Source organism: Vicugna pacos, chromosome 9 (assembly GCF_048564905.1).
Source record: "Vicugna pacos chromosome 9, VicPac4, whole genome shotgun sequence".
In the NCBI taxonomy this organism is placed as follows: Eukaryota; Metazoa; Chordata; class Mammalia; order Artiodactyla; family Camelidae; genus Vicugna; species Vicugna pacos.
In genome coordinates this window covers 2,899,865-2,918,474 of record NC_132995.1, presented here as the reverse complement: position 1 = coordinate 2,918,474, position 18,610 = coordinate 2,899,865, and the positions used below count along the sequence as shown (strand labels likewise).

The following is an 18,610-nucleotide window of genomic DNA, read 5'->3' as shown; positions in this document are numbered from 1 at the left end:
ATGCTTTAGGTCCTTGCTCTCAGCTCATCCTCACTGGAACCCTGGGAGGCAGTATCATCCCTGCTTTACAGCCAAGCAAGTGCAGGCTCAGAGAGGTTCTGAGCATTTCCTAGGAAAGCATTTGAAATGGGAATGTCTCCGTTGCAGTTGCCTGGGTGGGGCTCCCAGAGGTCCTCTACCCTCCAGGCTGTGGGCTGGCTTGCATCTCTGGCCAGTTGTCATTTTGGCTGATAATATTAATCAGCAGACAATAGTGACTCCCTGTTCTTTTTTTAAAACACGTTTGTTGTGGTATGGTTCCTGTACAGTAAACTACACATACTTCAGGTGTGCAATTTTATGAATTTTGATAGAGGTAGGCACCCATGAAACCACCACCACAAGCAAGGTAGCTAACATTTCTGTCACTCCCCAAGAGGTGCAAATTTCGAATTCCCAATTTATCCCTTCCATCCCCTCCCCCCCTGGTAACCATAAGTTTGTTCTCTGTGAGTCTGTTTCTGTTTTATAGAAAAGTTCATTTGTGTCCTTTTTTTAAATTGCACGTGTAAGCGATATCATATGGCGTTTTTCTTTCTCTTTCTGGCTAGTGCTCTCTACTCTTGATTCCTGACCCAAGTCTGCCCGCTTTCTCGCATCCTGGGAAGTGTCGCTTCCTTATCTGTGACCACTGAGCAGATGGCTGATAACCCTGTTGCCCTGAGGGCCCAGGCTGTCTAGTGTTGCAATCTCCACTCTTCCTCTTCTCGGGCAAGTTCCGTGACTTCCCCGAGGCTGTCTCTGCTCTTCTGTAAAGTGGGGCAGAACCCAAAGTGCCCTCTTATCCATGCGAGGCCGAGGGAGGTCGGCCTCCACCGTGGTCGGAAGCCCTGTCTGCATATTTTCTTCCAAGGCTCCTCACGAAGAAAGAGGGATGGGGGTTTGCCAAACGGACATCGGTGTTCTCTCTGACACTCGGCTGTTTAGATAGAGAGCTCGCTTGAGTGTTTGCCACTGAGCTGGTGCCTGCACCTCCCAATGGGCCGGGGAGCGGTGGTCCTGGAGTCTGCTCTTGGAAGCTTCAGGGTACCTACTGTCCTGCTGGGTGCCCTGAAGGCCCCAAGCAGCGGTGGTGGGAGGTGGCCCATCTGTATTCAAGGCCTTCCCGGGCTGGGCCTGGGGCTGGCAGCCTGTGAATGCATATGCAAATAGACCTTTCTCCCCATTCTGTTTTGAGGTCTGGGCTGGGCTGACTGAAGTCTGGACTACGATGCTCTTTACTTTAGTCCAGCGGGGCTGACTGAGGCAGGCAAACCCCAAACACGTGGCTCCGAACCTGCCTCTGTCAATGGTTCCCAACTGAAGGTGACTTTTCCCTCCCAGGGGACATCTGGCAATGTCTGCAGACAGTTCTGGTGGTCACTCCTGGGTCGGAGGTGCCACTGGTGTCCAGTGGGGAGGGACCAGGGATGCTGCTCAGCATCCTACCATGCATGGGACAGCGCCCCACGTGCCCCCCTCACCCCCGCAAGGAATTACTCAGCCCCATAGGATAGCGGCCCTGGGGCTGGGAAACCCTGCTTGAAGTCCTTACCTCCTGCCATTCCTGGGGCTGGGGGCGGGGGGGCGGCGGAGGGGCTTTAATGAGTTCTGAGATGAGCATGTGACCTGTAATAACCTAATCTGACAAACGAAGAAGTGCTTCTCTCCCTCCCGCTGAACAGAAAACAAAAAACAGATGGACCAAACTGGCCCTGGCAGTCATCTTGGGACCACCCCCGACCCCCAACCCTGCAACGAGATTATGTTTGTTTCCTCTGGCTGTTGCAACAAATTACCATCTCCTAGATGGCTTTTAACAACATGAATGGATTCTCTCACCGTTCCAGAGGCCAGAAGTCCAAGCTCAAACTGGGGCCGGGGGCATGCAGCCTCCGGAGGCTCTGGGGGAGATTCAGTCCCTTGCCTTTTGTGGCTTGGGTGGGCGAGGGGGTCAGGCTTTCCTGGGTTTGGGCTGCAGCATTCCAGTCCCCGCCCTCTGTCTTCACATAGCGTCCGCCTCTGCTCTCTGTCTTTTCTCCTAAGGACACGTGGTGCTGGAGTCGGGGTCCACTGGGGTGATCTAGGACGATCTCATCCCCAGACCCTTCATCACACCTGCAAAGGACCTCTTTAAAAATTAGCTCGCGGTCACAGGTACTGTGGTGTAGGACTTGGACGTCGTCTTTTAGGAGGGGACGCCATCCAGCCTGCTTCATCCCAGCCTTGGGGTGGAGTTGGTCACTGTCAGCCATCATGCAGGAGGCATCTTGATGCCGCTGAACTCCGAGAGGCTGGGTTCCTGGGTCGGCTTTTAGCTCTGCCTCCACGTCCTCTCTGGGCTTCTGTGGCCTTGGGCTTTGTCTGGCTGTGTTTCAGACGGTTGCATTCACCTTCCATCTGGCAGAAGGCTAGAGCTGGGTTTGTGCGCCGCCTCAGGGCCTTCAGAGAAGTAGGCAGGGATTATGTTCATTTGTGAGTCAGTGTTTGCGGTACTTGGGGTTTCTCAGTTTCAGAAAGGACACGGATGTTGGTTATGTGGGTTTGTGGCTAGAATTAGCCCTGAGCCATGTTTCTTGCACCTGTGTGACAGACAAGTCCCCGTATGGTCCACAGTTCTTGTGGGCTTAAGTTTAAACCCATAACCCTCCCCACCGCAAAAAAAAAAAAAAAAGTGCTCTCTAGAATCAGACTTTGAATTCCAATGCCTCTTCTTGCTAACACACCCCAAGTTTTATTTTTAAGTGAGTAGTGGGAGTTTGTGATAAAATCTCTTTTCAGTTGATTTGCTTTCAGGCAACATGGGTCAAGCTGATTCCACTTAATTTTTTTATTTATCTTTGTTGATTTACAATGTTGCATCAGTTTCTGGCGTACAGCATAGCGATTCAGTTATACATATAAATATGTATTCTTTTTCGGATTTTTCCCGTTATAGCTTGTTACAAGATATTGAATATACTTCCCAGTGCTATACAGTATCCTTGACGTTTACGTATTTTATAGATAGTATAATTTAGCCCTCCCCGCCTTCCCCTTTGGGAACCATAAGTTTGTTTTCTAAGTCTGTGAGTCTGTTTTGTAAATAAGTTCGTTTGTGTCACTGACTCAAATCCCACGTGTAAGTGGTACACAGTCCTAGCTTATTTGTTCTGTATATAGTAGTGTGTGTGTGTCAATCCCAGACTCCTAGTGTAGCTCTCCCTGCCTCCACTTAAGGAGAAAGGAGTTGATGGGGGGTGTATCTGGGGGGGTAAGGAAGCAGATTTTAGAAAGGACAGTGTGGTAGGTGGGAGAGCACCCCCCCAAGATGTCCACATCCTAGTCCCCGGAACCCGTCACTTTACCTGGCAAAGGAGGATTAAGGTGGATGACAGGATGGAAGTTGCCAATCAGCTGATTTTACAGTAGGGAGGTGATCCTGGATTATCTGGAGTGGGGGGTGGGGTTCAGTGGAGGTACAGGAGTCCTGAAAAAGGAAGAGGGAGGCAGAAGAGGAAGAAACAGAGAGAGGGCAGCATGAGGACCTGGGCTGCCGTCGCCAGCTCTGCAGACGGAGGCAGGACCACAAGCCAAAGGTCGCAGGTGCCTCTAGAAGCTGGAAAAGCCCAGGAAACGGATTCTCCCGGGGCCTCCAGAAGGAACCAGCCCTGTTCACACCTTGTCTGCAGCCCAGAGAGACCCATTTTGGACTCTGACCTCCAGAACTCTACGAGAATGCCCCTGCGTTGTTGAAGCCGCCCCATCTGTGGTCATCTGTTACAGCAGCTGTAGGAAGCTAGGACAGCTGGGAACAGGGACACACCTGGGATGCAGGGACCGGGAGCCCATAGACACCATCATCTTTGGACAAACGTGTTTAGTCCCGGTGTCAATCACCGAGATGCAGATTCAGGGAGAGGGTCAGGTTGGTCTTGCTTGAGTCAGACTCATGTGCCCACTCCTCAGACATGGTAATGGGGGAGCAGAAAGTCTCTGCGGGAGCTTCCGGGTTGGTGAACGCGCGGACATGCGGGGACAGTGGTGCCCCCACGGGGGCTCCGGGCCCCTTCCCACACCCCTCACCCTCCGCGTCTCTTCTGTCTGGCTGTTGCTGAGTTAGCTGACATCACCAGCAACCGGACGACTAAGACATTCACGTCCTCGGATGTGACACGCTGCAGGGGACACAGCATCACTTTGGCGTGTCCCCAACCAAAATGCAAAACCCGATCTAATCATGAAGAAATAGCAGACAACCCCCAACTGAAGGGTGGTCTATAGGACAGCTGGCCAGTCACTCTTCAGGAGCGTCAAAGTCATGAAAAATAAAGACCACAGTTTATACGGTTGCCAAAGGAGAAGTGGAGGGAGGGATAAGTTAGGAATATGGGATTAACGGATACAAAGTACTATGCAGAAAACAGATCAACAACCAGGATTTACTGTACAGCACAGGGAACTATATTCAGTATCTTGTAATAACCTGTAATAGAAAAGAATCTGAAATACATGCATATGTGTGTGTATAACTGAATCACTCTACTGTACACCTGAAACTAACACAAAATTGTAAATCAACTACACCTCAATTCTTTTTAAGTATTTTTAAAAAGACCACAGTTTAAAGCAGACTAAAGAGACAGGACAACTAATGCAATATGTGACCCTAGATTGGATCCTGGGCCAGAAAAAAAAAATTTTGTTTTTACTATAAAAGACATTACTGTTGCTAAAACTTGAATGTCTGCAGATGAGATGTTAGATGCTAGCGTCACCAGTGGTACTTTCTTGATTCTGATCACAGCTTTGTGGTTATGGAAGCAAATACCACCATCACCCCAGTTGAATCCTATACGTGTATTTAGAGAGCCAGGGGTTTTGAGGGTGCGCCCTGACTCCCAGGGGTACACATATATCCTTGTGATGGACATGCTGTCCGGGTGGCTCCCCTGTGAGTCCCACCTCCTGAGAGTCACCCCCTTGCAACAGTCCCTTCCTTTTCTGTGTGACCGGACCTGCAGCTTGCTTCCAACCCACAGAACAGGGCAGGCTCGCCTACACAGTTATTGGCATGGCGCAGTTTCTCCCAGTTGTTGGGCTCAGGCCTCAGTTCCTGCGTGGCTGTTCCTGGCCACACGCTGGCGGCCAGCTCAGCTCTGAGCGGGGACGGCAGGGAGCGGGGAGAGCCAGCGATACAGACGTCCGTCTTTTGTAACCTAATCACGGGAGCTCTCACCTTTGTGCTGTTCTATTTGTTAGAAGTGGGTCACCCACGAGGTCCAGCCCCAACTCAGGGGGTTAGAAGACACAGGGCACGAACCTGGGGGAGGTGGGGTCCACGTCGGGAGCTGCCTCCCAGGGTCAAGCCACCCTCAACGTGTCCTTTGGCCATCCTCCTCTGAGGTGGATGGAAGGACAGAAGGAAGACTCGCTGTGTTTACAGAGCAGGCGCCTTTCATCCCCCCGCATCATGTCTTGATGACTTAGCTTTGTGGCTGCCCCCCTGAATTCTATTTTTTAAATATATTTTTACTGAAGTATGGTCAGTTTACAATGTTACGTCTGTGCCCGAGCTGAGGGCCAGCCCTCACAGGGCTTCCAACACAGGAGACACGCAGACTTCAAGGATGGGTGCCACGGGAAAGGGGGGAGGACATCTTTCATCTCGAAACGTCTGAACTTCCAATTTGATTATTGCCCCGCTGACACTTAAACTGATGACTCGGTCCCCTGAAGGCAATAGATACAAGAGCTCTTTCAGTTCTCCTGTTCAGCTGGTTGGCGCTTCCCCACACGCACACAGACGAGGACAATGAAACCTACAACTCAGCCGCATTTTTAGAACTTTTGTTATTAAAGAGCAGGTCTGAGCCTCCGGTTTACATCACCGAGGGAACTGGAGAGGGGATCGTGATCACAGGCTTCCAGGTTCCTCGGCGGTTCCTCACCCCGCGCTGTCCCCAGCGTGGCTCGGAGCTAACAGGGGCAGACCTGTGTCGGCCGGTTCCCGGCGGGGCGCCTCGCCAGGGTCTGGCACACGGAAGGCCCGCAGCAAACGTCCACGGGCCAAGAACGCACAGCTGCCATTCCCCAAGCCAGGCCATCACCCGTCACCACGCGCCATCCGATGAGGTAGTCGAGTTATTCTGCGCACTTTACATTTGGAGAGCAGACTGGAGGTGTGCAAGGTCCCATGGGGACCCGTGAACTCCAGGGCATCAGTTGGAACTTGCCCACCACACACCACACGGTCCCCGGCATGGCCCACACCAGCCGAGCTGACTCCGCCCTCCACTGTTCCCAGTTTACAGCCCCAGGGGAGGCATCTGATGGCCCCGCTCACCTGCTGGCAGCAGGGCACAAGACACCAGCCATTCCCTGGGTCAGGTGCCCATCTGCGATTCAATCCACTGTGGCCAGGAGAGCCGATACTGCCACCTAGAGGCTGCTGCTGGCATGGCGGCCAGCTTGGTTTGTCGCTGCTCCATCCTTGGGACTCTGCCTCCTCAGTGGCTTTCACGCCAGTTCCCAGAGGTTATTTGCGGAGGGGCTGTCCCTTCTCAGACGCTCCAGAGGACATCTCCAGGCCCACCAGGCGGGCACTTTCAGCCCAAAGCCTCTGGGCCACCTCTTCATCTTCAGCCTCGGGGGCCGGAGCCCTTTCTTTGAGTCCATCAAAGTACTTTCCAGAAACGCCCTCCAGTTCCTCGGCCACGGCCAGGTAGGTGCTGGGCTGGGCTGCCAGCTGGGGGCTCTTGACCAGCATCCAGAAGATGGGCCCTGCAATCAGAGTTCCGTCCACATGTTCAGAGAAGAGGACACTGAGAGTCCTTGTCTGCCCCAGGTGACTCAGGACCCACTGAGGCCAGAGGTTTCCCTAGAGCCCCACAGAGCCCACCTCCATTCAGGCCTTGGCCCCTGTGTTTCCTACACCAGGCATTCCTTCCCCTGGTGCCGCGCAAATACTTCCAGATGCAGGGACCAGCCTGACAGCTGCCTCCCCCAGGAAGCCCCCCTGGCTTTTCCCAGGCAAATGGAAGCTCCCCCTCCTCTATGTCAGCCTCAGGTCCTCGCCCCACCGGATCTTTCTTTAAAATAACTTTCGTGTATTGAATGTGGTGTCAGGTGCCAGCCTCAGCTTAACATCCCTGATACCTGGTTCCCACCTACTTAATGTTTTTTGGGATTATAAACACTTGTTATAAAGCTCTAATTATTTATTTGGCCTGAATCTGGGCCAGGCACTGTGCTGGCACTTTTCAAGGAGGTCTCATCTACCCCTCCCCACTGTGAGGCAGGCATTTCTACGGCCCTCACTCTGCGGATAAGAAAAGGGAGGCTAGGAGAGAAGTCCATCCCCAGGTGGCCCAGCTCCTTTGGGATGGACTTCAGGAAGTCAGCTCCGTGACCTCCCCCTCCAGGACAGTTTTCTCATCAGACAGGCTCTGGCCTGTTTCCTGAGGCTATTCTGAGGCTGGCAGACCAGACAGGCATATAAAAGTGACTCATTCCCAGGAAAGATACTGGGAACTGGCCGAGGAAGGCCTGGAGATAGTCTCTGAGTGTCATGTTAACGTTATGTTTCAGCTGAGCTAAGGGATCCCCAGGGAGCAGGTAAACATTATTTCTGGGTGTGTCTGTGAGGTGAGGGTATGAGCAGAAACGATCAGCATTTGCTCTAAGTAAAACCTACCCTCACTAAGGTGGCTGCACACCATGCAGTTCATTGCGGTGAGAACAGAACAAAAAGGTGGAGAAAGGGCAAATTCCCTCTCTTCCCTTGAGCCAGGACATCCATCTCCTGCCCGGAGACGTCGGTGCTCCTGGTCTTCTGGCTCAGGCTGGGACTTACACCATCAGTTCCTCTGGTCCTCAGGCCTTTGGGTTTGGACTAAAACTACACCACTGGCTTTCCTGGACCTCTGGTGTCAGATCAGATCGTGGGGCCTCTCAGCCTCCACAGATGCATGAGCCAATCCCTCCTGTAAATCCCTCTAGATATCTATGTGTATCCTGTTGATTCTGTTTCTCTAGAAAACCCTGACTAATACACTGAAGGGGGTCCTGGACCCCAGGATGGGAGGGGACTTACCGAGCATGAAGCTGGAGAAGGCAGAGCTGTGCATGCCCGTGTGTCTGCCCAGCTCTGTCCTGGCCACGCCAGGGTGCAAGGCATTGACAGTCACGCCTGTGCCTGGGGAGAGACGGGGAGGGTAAGGAATGGAGGCAGGCAGATGCCAGGTGCACCCCTACCAGGAAGGCTGATGCTGCCCGCCCTAGGCTCGGGGGCTCCCCCTAAACCCATGCCGCCTTCTTGCTCTGGAACCTCCACACCAGGTGGTTTCATCTTGCAAGGCAGCTCTGTTTCATGGCTGCCCAGAGCACAGCCTCTCAACCTGAGCATGTAAAACTCACCAGGAGGGCTTGAGAAACCCAGACGGCTGGGCTCCACCCCTCAGAGTCTGAAGTGGTGAGTGGGTTGGGGTGGGGTCTGAGATGCTACAATTATGACAGGTGCCCAGGTGAGCTGGTACTACTGATCCACAGACCCTCTTTGAGAAGCAAGGGCAAACGGTAGACTTTTCAACTTCAGCACCATGAACACTGAGGTCAGGGAGGGTGTTGCTCAGTGTAAAGCACATGCTTAGCATGCATGAGGTCCTGGGTTCAATCCCCAGTGCCTCCATTAAAAAAAAAACAAAACAAATAATAAACACTAAGGTCGGGTCATTCTTTATCTTATAGGATGTTCAGTAGTATCCTTGGCCTCTGCAAAATGTCTCCACATACTGCCACTGGCCTAGAGCAGCAGAGGCTCTGTGATTGATTAATGATGTCTGCTTCAGGCACAGCCTGGAGCATGGTGGTATATATGTCATGTGTTTGCCTATGGTGTCCGGCAATGCCTGACCTCCCGTCAGTCGGCCCAGGGTCAGAGCAGGACGGTTTCAGATCTGGAGCTAAAGGAAGGAGAGGCCAGCGAGGCCGTCACACGCACCTTGCAGCTGCCGGCTCAGCTCCTTGGTGAAGAGGACAAGGGCCAGCTTACTCTGGCAGTAGGCTGCCTTAGTGTCATACTTCCTCTTCTCCCAGTTCAAGTCCTCAAAGTCTATGTGCCCAGCAACATGGGCCAAGGACGAGAGGTTGATGATCCGCGAAGGGGCAGAGGCTTTCAGCTTGTCCAGCAGCAAGTGTGTCAGAAGAAAATGGCCTGGGTGAAGGAAAACAAAAAGGCAATTTTACTGAACCATACTAAGAACATGCCTTTATTTCATCCTCCCGATAACCCTTGTTTCTCAGCGAGGTCAACTTTGCCCCACAGGGGACATTTGGCAACATCTAGAGACAATTTTGTGTATGGGGGGGTGGAGAACAGTAATTCTTTTTTTTTTAAATGGAGGTGCTGGGGATTGAACCCAGGACCTCCTGCATGCTAAGCACATGCTCTACCCCTGGGCTATACCCTCCCCTCCTGGAGACAATTTCGATGGTCACAACTGCAGAGAGCAGTGCAGCCAACTAGTGGGTGGAGGCCAGGGATGCTGCTGAAAATCCTACAATGCACAAGACAGTGCCCACAAAAAAGGATTATGCAGCCCCAGATACCAAGCTCTGTGATGACCCTGTGGGGTCAGCTGGAGAAGAGGATGCCTTCTGTCTCCCCAAGTCCTTCCTTTCTCCTTTCCTTCTTCAGTGATAGAATTTTTGGTTATGCTTAAGACTGCCCCGTGATAGACTACATTTCCTGACTCCCTTGCAGCTGAATGTGGGCATGTGACTGAGTCCCAGCCAGCAGGGGGTGGAGGAGAGTAACGCTTGTGTTGTAGGTTGAATTGTGTTCCCGCCACCAGCTCCTCCAAGTCCTGCCCTCTCACACTTCAGCGTGGGACCTTGTTTGGACACAGGGTCTTTAGAGAGGGATCAAGTTAAAATGAGGTCATTGGGGGCGGGGAGCTAACCCCATAGGATTGGTGCCTACCCAACATTTCTTTGCTTCACCCTTACTAATGGAACTCCAGTTGCATTCAGGGTGACAACAGATAAACTGACACAGTGAGTGAAGGACAGACAGAGACTGGAGGACAGACAGACAAGAACAAAAGGCCAAGAGGCTGATGGACAGTGCAAAGGACTGAGGGTCCAGCGATGGACAGGCGACTCCCTGAGCCACTGGGTGACCCCATGTGTGGCCACGTTGGAGAGTGGAGAAAGACCCCCCTCCCGGAGCCTCTCTGGCCCACAGGAGACCCCGCTCACATCCCAGGCCGATGCCACACAGCCCCCAGCCTCACCCAGGTAGTTAACGCCAAGCTGCATCTCGAAGCCGTCCTCAGTGGTCCAGTGAGGGCACCGCATCACGGCCGCGTTGTTGATCAGGATGTGCACGTGTTCCTCCTCTGCAAGACGGGGGTGAGGACACCTGTGTCAGCCCCGCCCTGCAGGGAGCACCAGGGCAGCCGGGGGACAGAGCCCCTGACGCTGGGCTGAACAGCGTCCCCAAACATTCATGTCCACCCGAAACCTCTGAATGTAGCCTCTGTTTGGAAGCAGAGTCTTTACAGAAGCAATCAAGTGAGGATGAGGCTGTACATAGGATAGGCCCTAATTCACCACGACTGGTGTCGTAACAAGAAGGGGGGATTTAGACTCAGACTGAGACACGCGGGGAGAACGTCCTGTGACAACAGAGGCAGAGCTGGGAGTGGTGCATCTACGAGCCTAGAGGCACCGGGGATTGACGGCCCCACCGGAAGCCGGAAGAGGCAACGGGGGATTCTGCCCAGGGTCTGGGAGGGAGCCCGGCCCGCTGATGCCTGGATCCTGGACTTCTGGCTCCGGAGCTGTGAGAGAATGAATCTTCATGGTCTCAAGCTACCCAGTTGGCGACACTGTATTCCAGCAGCCCCAGAAAATGAGTACTCCCACCACCACCCAGCCTGGGAGATCTTTCTAGAGGGAGAAAGCGACCACATCTGCTGCAGGAGCCCCCAAGCCTCAAACTGGGAGTTACTGGTGGGAGCTGGGGCCCTGTGGGCTGATGGCTCTGCGTCTGTTCCGCAACCCAGCTTCCCTGGCACAAGGGGTTGCCCCTCCTGGAGCCTCGATTCCTCGTGTGTGGAATGGGATGAATAACAAAGCCTTCGTTCCTGTGTCAGCGTCCAGGGGCGGCAGTAAGCGAGCACTGCACCCCGGGCAGCTTGAACAGAAATGTCTTCTCTCCAGGTGCTGGAGGCTGGGAGCCTGAGAGGGCGGTGCGGGCAGGGCTGGTTCCCTCGGAGGCTGTGCGGGAGAATCTGTCTGCGCCTCTCTCCCAGCTTCTGGTGGCCGTGCTGGCATTCCTCCACCCAGCGTCTTCCCTGTGTGCGTGCCTTCTTGTCAAAACTTCCCCGTTTTATAAGGACACCAGTCAGGTTGGGTTAGGACCTGCCCTATGACTTCATTTCAACTTGATCACCTCCATAAAGACCGCATCTGGGGTGGGGGGGTGCAGTTATAGCTCAAGTAGTAGAGTGTGGTGTGTGCTTAGCATGCACGAGGTCCTGGGTTCAAAATCTGCCAGGTAGAGTGGCTTAATTCTTGTTCATTGAGCAAGTTGGGTTTTTTTGAGGAGGGGTGTGTAATTAGGTTTATTTACTTAACGGAGGCACTGGGGATTGAGCCCAGGACCTTGTGCATGCTAAGCACGTGCTCTACCACTGCGCTACACCCTCCTCACCCCATATAGCAAGTATTTTCTAAGCACCTCATATTGGGCACTGGATATACAGGATGGACAAGACAGTCGCGAGTGTTCCAGGGTGATTGGGAGTCAGTCTGACAGCCAACTGCCTACATAAGGGAATTCTCCAGTGAGAAGAGCTGTGAAGGAGGCAAACGGGGACCCCATAGAGAATGTTGCTGTGAGGGAGGTGAGGGCCGCCTTCAGGGAGGACACAAATACGTCTGCAAAGGGTGTTCACAGCAGCACCGCTCGGAGCAGCAGCAGGCGGGAGGCAAGCCAAGGGCCCTGCACGGCCAGCTGTCAGAGCCACGCTGCGGGGTACGGTGTGGCCTGGAAGACAGTGTAGCCACAGGAAAACAATGAAGAAACACAATGTAGCCACGCGAAAAAAAAGGAGGGGGAAGCTCCGCCTGCAATGATGTCCAAGAGACGACAGGAGAGACGAAACCCAGGGCAGCGCTGGGTGTATAGTGGGCTCCCCGGTTTGTACAAAAGAGCCGAAGGGAGGTGTACACCCTTGTTTGCTTTTTAAATGAATAAAAGGGCTCCAAACGGACCACAGAAGGTAGAGCACGGAACACATCTGAGGACGGCATCTCCGATGGAAGGAAGCCATTCTGCCGTGTCCCCACTGGCACTTTCTGAATGTTTAACCCAGTAACTGTTATTCCTGCTCGAAAAAATTAATACATAGGCAGTTCTGGGACCACACGGTGGGAAGCAGAAAGAGGGACTCCTCCAGCAAGGGGACCAGGAAGATGCCAGCCTGATCCCCGGATTTGCAAAAAGAAATACCCAGCGGAGAACGTGGGAGTCCCAGGGACCCTGCACCGTGCCTGTGTGTCCCTGTCAGTCACCTATTGTCACAGCTGGGTCCCCTACCCGCCCTGGGCGCTCCTGGAAAACAGAGCCTGAACCTGACTCATGTCTGTGTCCCTGGTGTCACCCAAGAGCCAGAGAGCCTCAGGAAATGTAGGGTGAATCAGTGTTTCACCTGGCCAACTCATCCAACACCTCCCTACACACGGAATCGGCCTCTGCTTCTTGTGGGAATCAAGCTCACACAGAAGGAGCTGGCTTTCCTATAGAGCAGGACTCATTAACTTCTGCTGTAAAGGACCAGACAGTAAATATTATGGGCTTTGCAGGCAATACGGTCTGTCTCTACTGAACTCTGCCCTCGCAGGACTAAAGCAGCCACAATTTGTAAACCCATGGGCATGGCTGTGTACCAAGAAAATTTTATATATGGAAACTAAAATTTGAATTCCATAAGACAGTCATGTGTCATGAAATATTATTCTTTTGGTTTTTTTTTTCCTGTCATTGAAAAATGTAACAAATGTCAATGTGAAAATGTCAGGAAAGAAAAGAATATAAAATCTTCACCCCATGGGCTGCATGGAAAACCAGATCTGGCCTGCAAGCCATAGCCTGCCCACACCCAGCTCCAGGGCCAGCCTGGTGTATTCACTCCTCAGAGCCTGGCCGCCCAAGTCCTCACCCTACAGGGCTGGCGTCCTCCCTCCTACCTTCAGTGATCTTCCTTGCAAACTCTCGGATGGACTTAAGGGAGGCCAAGTCCAGGTGCCGGGCATTGACGTGGTGATTGAGGGTCTCCCTGCGAATGTCTTTTGCTGCCGCCTCACACTTCTCCATGTCTCGACAGGCCAGAATGATGTTTCCTCCTGGAAGCCCCAAACAAGAAAAAAAAATTTAATCCACTCCTAAGATAAATGAAAACAGAAGTCCACACCAAAAAAAAATGCATGCTTAACTATTTACAATAGCCAAGACATGGAAGCAATCTGAATGTCCATCAACAGATGACTGGATAAAGAAGTTGGTTACCAGGAGGGAAAGGGGGTCAGAAGGGGTAAACTGAGAGTTCAAGATTAGCAAATACTAACTACTATATATAAAATAGATAAACAAGTTTCTACTATATAGCACAGGGAACTATATTCAATACTTTGTAGTAACCTATAATGAAAAAGAACATGAAAAGGAATATATGTACATATATATATGACTGAAACATTGTGCTGTACACCGGAAATTGATACATTGTAAACTGACTGTACTTCAATTAAAAAAAAATTTTTTTTAGCGGGAAAGGTATAGTACGAGTGGTAGAGTGCATACTTAGCATGCATGAGGTCCTGGGTTCAATCCCTAGTACCTCCTCTAAAAATAAACCTAATTACCTCCCCCACAAAACAAACAAAAAAGAGTTTTTTTAATGTGCACCTGAATGTATATAACAGCACTATTCGCAATAGCCAAAGGTGAAGACAACTCAAACGTCCATCAAGGGATGGATGAATAAGTGAAATGTGGTCTATCCACTGGCGGAATATTACTCAGCCATGAAAAGGAAGGGCATTCTGTCACATCCACGTGGATGAACCTCAAAAACAAGATGTTCAGGGAAAGAAGCCAGACACAATATGTCGTAGAGTGTGTGATTCCATTTATCTGCAATGCCCAGAAAAGGCAAATCCATAGAAGGTGGATTAGTGGTTTCCGAGGTTTTGGGGGATGGGGAATTAGGGGGTGATGGCTTAGAGGACTGAGGTTTTGTTTTAGGGTGATAAAAATGTTCTATAGTGCAGACTGGTGATGATTGCATAGTTCTGGGAATATACTAAAAATCACAGAAGTGAATACTTTAAAGGTGTGAATTATATCTTCATATAGCCATTAAAAAAAAAAACCTTTTTTTTTAAGTTAGAAAAGTGAGAAGAAACGGACTGAGCAGAGGATGCTGACCATGTGGATCTACAAGGCTCATTGCCCCACAGCTGGACCCAGCTGCCTCCTACACGTCCCACTGTCCCCTCGTACTGTCCAGAACGAACTCATCAAGTCCGGAATCTGCCCTTCCAGTGGCAGCCTGGCCCTCAGGACAGCAGCAGGTGTGAAGGCTCAACTTCCTTTCTCTCCTTTTCCTGAAAGGAGCCTGTGTCCCTCCCTTGGGGAGACCCCATGTGGTGATGGTTGGACGGGGGGCCTGCCTATCTTGGCCTCCCACTGATCTGACCTCAGGAGTGGGCAGGCAGCTCTGGTCTATTCTTTTGGGGACCCATTCCCCTGGTCACCACAACTCAACAAGCCCAGGGCGAGTTTCCAGTCTCCTTCCAGCCCTTACCCCTGCCCTGCCACAGCCTCCCCATCCGTCCCACCACTGGTCTTCCAGCTGTTCAGACCAAAGCCCTTGACTGCTCCCTCTCTTGTGCCTGACCCCACAGGAAACCCCATTGATTCTACCAGTTGTTTGTTTTTTTTAATGGAGGGACGGGACAGAACCAGGACCTCGTGCATGCTAAGCACACACTCTACCACTGAGCTACACCCTCCCCAACATTGATTCTAAATTCAGAAGAGATCTGTGTGTGCTGAGGAGGGCACTTCTCCTCCATAACCCCAGTCTGACCACGAGAAAAACACCAAACTAACCCAAATCAAAGGGCATTCTACAAAACACCTGACCGGTAAGCCTGGAGGAGCCTGAAGCCAAGACTTGACCCCTAACCTCTGACCCAGGCCCCAGCCCAGCCAATAGGACTGAGTCCCACGACAGTAGGAAAGGGTGAGGCCCATGCAAAGAGGAAAACCAAAGCCAGAAATTGCCGAGTGTCCAGGGCCTCTTCTGAGACCCTGAACCCGCCCTTCCCTCTTCCAGGGACATGAGGTTTTTGGGCTTAAGCCGGCGTGAGTCTGTTCCTGCCACTTGTAACCAAGTGAATCGGATGCCTGCACACCCCCCAGGAAACAAAACCGTCCTCTGCCCGCAACTGGGGCAGAAAAGGCAGGCGCCCACCGCCCACCGACTTCACCTCTCTTGGCCAGCTCCAAGGCGGTCTGCTTCCCGATGCCCGTGTTGGCACCCGTCACAACAACAGTCTTCCCGGGAATGGTGGCCTTGCTGGGACAAGCCCCGCCAGCGACATAGTCCCTGAAGGTAAGAAATGACAGGTCAGTTCCATCTGTCCGCGCACTCTCGCCACGGGGGCCCCCGGCTGTTGTGGTCTCAGGCAAATGACTGCTCTGAGCTTGTGTTCCACCAAAGGAAAGATGGAAAAACGTCCCATAGTCCTTAACTCCACAGGGCCATTGTCCTGTTACAAGGAAAGGACTCAGCATGGCCTGGGGTTGGGAGCCTCCAAGACCGAGCCAATCACTATTTTTCTATTTGTTTAATTTCCCTTTCTTCTGTTGTGGGGATGGGATAATTAGGTTTATTTATTTATTTTTAACCTTATTTTATTATTTTTCTAATGGAGGTACTGAGGATTGAACTCAGGACCCTGTGCATGCGAGGCAGGCACTCTACCACTGAGCTAGGTGCTCTACCGCTGAGCTACACCCTCCCCTCCTCACAATCGCTATTTTGTAAAGACCCACCGTATCCGTTTTCCGGCGTATGCTGTGACAGATCATCACAAGCTCATTGGGCTAAAACCACGCAGAGTTATCTGACCTGCAGACTGTAGGCCAGAATCCGAAATAGGTCTCACTAGGATAAAATCGAGGTGCCGGCAGAGCCGTGTTCCTTCTGGAGGCTCCAGGGGAGAATCATTCTCATGCCTTTTCTAGATTCTAAGGGCCGCCCGCATTCCTTGGCTCATGGCCTCATAGCACCTTCAAGTCTGATTCTAATCTCTCCTTCCTTCTTAGAAGGACTGTTGTGATTGCATTGGCCCCCTCCCTGGATAACCTAGGATCATCGCCCCATCTCAGGGTCCTTAACCCAATGACATCTGCAAAGCCCCCTTTGCTAGGAAAGGAGATATATTCACAGGTTCTGGGAATTAGGACATGCGCATCCTTGGAGAAGGGGAGGGCCTTATTCTGCTACTGTGCCCATATTCCACAGATGCTATATACTGGAAGCAACCACGTGCCACCAATAGGGAAGTGGCCACATAAACAATGTCGTCACCACACAAGAGAAGGGCACTGTACAACACAGTAGCCACCAGCCACCGGAGGCTAACTTTTAATTTAAGTTAATTAAAAATAAGTAGCTGTACTTTTTCCCCCTAGGGCATTCAGTTTTCTTTCACTCTTCCCATGCTGACACTATTTGGTGGTTTTGGGGTTTGTGTGTTTGTTTAGCTTTTTCAGAACTGAAAGACAATAATAGTATGAAAAAAGCAGCCAATGAATTTCATTATAAGGAAAAATTATTCCCATTTTCTAGTGCTTTCAAGAAAAGGTAGTTGATATTTACAAAGCAAACGTTTAATGAATTATGAATAATAAGGTACAATCCAGCTAAACAAACAAAAACTATCAGATCAGGAGAAACAAGTTCAAAATAAATCCTCATCACAGAGCAGATAAACAAACCCAAAATTAGTGATTCAAAGAGATTTATGGTATATCCTTCATTCCCTTAAGAAAAAAAAAGTATTTCAATATTTTAGTCACTTTCTGGCCTAATTCCCAGCCAATCTCTTGTGTAACTGTAATAAAATTACATATTGCTAATCCCGAGCACTTAACATGAGACCTACCCTCTTACCCAATCTTTAAGTACACATTACAGCGCAAATATTGTTAACTACGGGCATAGCATCTTCATACTTGAAGTGCTGCTCAACGGCCACCCGTGGTGGCTATAAAATAGGACAAACGTAAAATATTTCCATCATCGCAGAAAGTTCTACTGAATGTTGCTGCAGTAGAATATTTAGTCGCTTTTTTTTTTTTTCCTAAAGCGAATTGGCCTAGGGAAGGCAAGAAAGAACTACAGCATGTATGTATCCCGTGCGATACAGTCTTTTCGTTTACTGAGCCGGACAGCTCTGGTTCGTTTCTGTAATTCCGGGTAAAGAGAGCTGAGGTGGCGTAGATTTTCCTTGCATCTAGGCCAGGATGCGATACATGGGAAGTGCCCAAGAAGTATTTGCTAAATGACTCAATTAAAAGTCCGGAAGCAAGTCCGGAAACAAAAATGTTTACCAGGGCCCGATCTGCCCGTTTCTCTGGGTGACCTTGGGCCGTGACCTGCCCTCCCGGGGCCTACGCCTGCCCCCGCATTCCGTGGGAGCACTGCCGGGGGGGGGTGAGCTGGAGGGCTCCTGGGTGCGCGAGGGACTGGCGAGTTCCACCTTCCCTCCCCGTCCATGCAGACTCGCCCGCCGTTACCCCGCCCGAGGGACCCGCGCGTACTCACTTGAGCAGCACGGCGCCCCCCACCGCTGTGCCCAGCACGGACAGCGGCAGAATGTAGCGGTTCATGCCGGGCCGGAGCGGGGGATCCAATCGCAGCCGCCCGCAGACTCGTGCCCCGGGTCGCTCCAAGGAGCGCGGGGTCCGGGATCCACGTGGGGAAGGGCGGGCGCGGCTGGGACCCGCGGCTTCCGGAAAGGGGCGGGGCGGGGCGGGGCCTCCAGGGGCGGGGCCTATGGGGACGGGCCGCGAGCGCAGCTATAGCTGGGAATGGTAGTTTCTGGGGCCGGGGCGTGGCTGTGGTCTGAGGGGCGGGGCCCTCGCGCCGTTTCCACAAAATCAAACTCGCTCTGCTACAAAGTACAGCGCGGTTCTGGAGAAACCCCAGGACCCCAGTCCTGCAGCTGCAGCTTCCAGCCTGCGATCCTCTGTGTGTCTTTCAAATATGTGAGCCCATTTCCTCACCTAAAAGTATGTGTTCCTTACAAACTACTATGTATAAAATAAATAAGCTGCAAGGATGTATTGTACAACTTAGGGGAGATAGCCAATATTTTACAATAACTTTAAATGGAGTATAATCTATAAAATTTTTGAATCACTATGTCGTACACCTGAAACTAACATAATATTGTAAATCAACTATGCCTCAATGAAAATAAGTAAATAAGTAACATAAGGAAGGGAGGGTATAGCTCAGTGGTAGAG

General features: G+C 51.6%; 1 protein-coding gene across 4 annotated transcripts; it reads right to left on the bottom strand.

Annotated features, from left to right (window-relative positions):
- Positions 1-2,581: 2,581 nt before the first annotated feature.
- Positions 2,582-18,085, bottom strand: RDH13 (retinol dehydrogenase 13). Of its 4 annotated transcripts, none has more exons than XR_012075394.1 (8): positions 17,907-18,085; positions 15,562-15,680; positions 13,255-13,410; positions 10,293-10,397; positions 8,999-9,211; positions 8,093-8,194; positions 6,344-6,780; positions 2,582-2,600 (listed from the first exon to the last, which is right to left on the bottom strand). XR_012075394.1 is itself a non-coding variant. In XM_006216286.4 (7 exons), exons 1-7 carry the CDS (start codon positions 17,969-17,971, stop codon positions 6,536-6,538), a joined length of 1,005 nt encoding a protein of 334 aa, XP_006216348.1. In that variant the 5' UTR covers positions 17,972-18,085; the 3' UTR covers positions 5,834-6,535. The 4 variants fall into 4 exon arrangements, 1 of the variants encoding a protein (XP_006216348.1); XR_012075393.1 differs by lacking the exon at positions 2,582-2,600 and adding an exon at positions 2,868-3,487; XR_012075392.1 differs by lacking the exon at positions 2,582-2,600 and adding an exon at positions 3,494-5,730.
- Between the last annotated feature and the right edge of the window lie 525 nt (positions 18,086-18,610).

What these genes read in the sequence shown, in the direction of transcription:
- RDH13 (XM_006216286.4), bottom strand. Translation starts at nt 17,971, where the DNA reads ATGAACCGCTACATTCTGCCGCTGTCCGTGCTGGGCACAGCGGTGGGG. An exon ending in GCTGAGCCGGCAGCTGCAAG is followed by an intron (nt 8,195 to 8,998) that starts GTGCGTGTGACG and finishes GTCTCTCCCCAG; the next exon opens with GCACAGGCGTGACTGTCAAT. An exon ending in CTTCTCCAGCTTCATGCTCG is followed by an intron (nt 6,781 to 8,092) that starts GTAAGTCCCCTC and finishes CTCTGATTGCAG; the next exon opens with GGCCCATCTTCTGGATGCTG.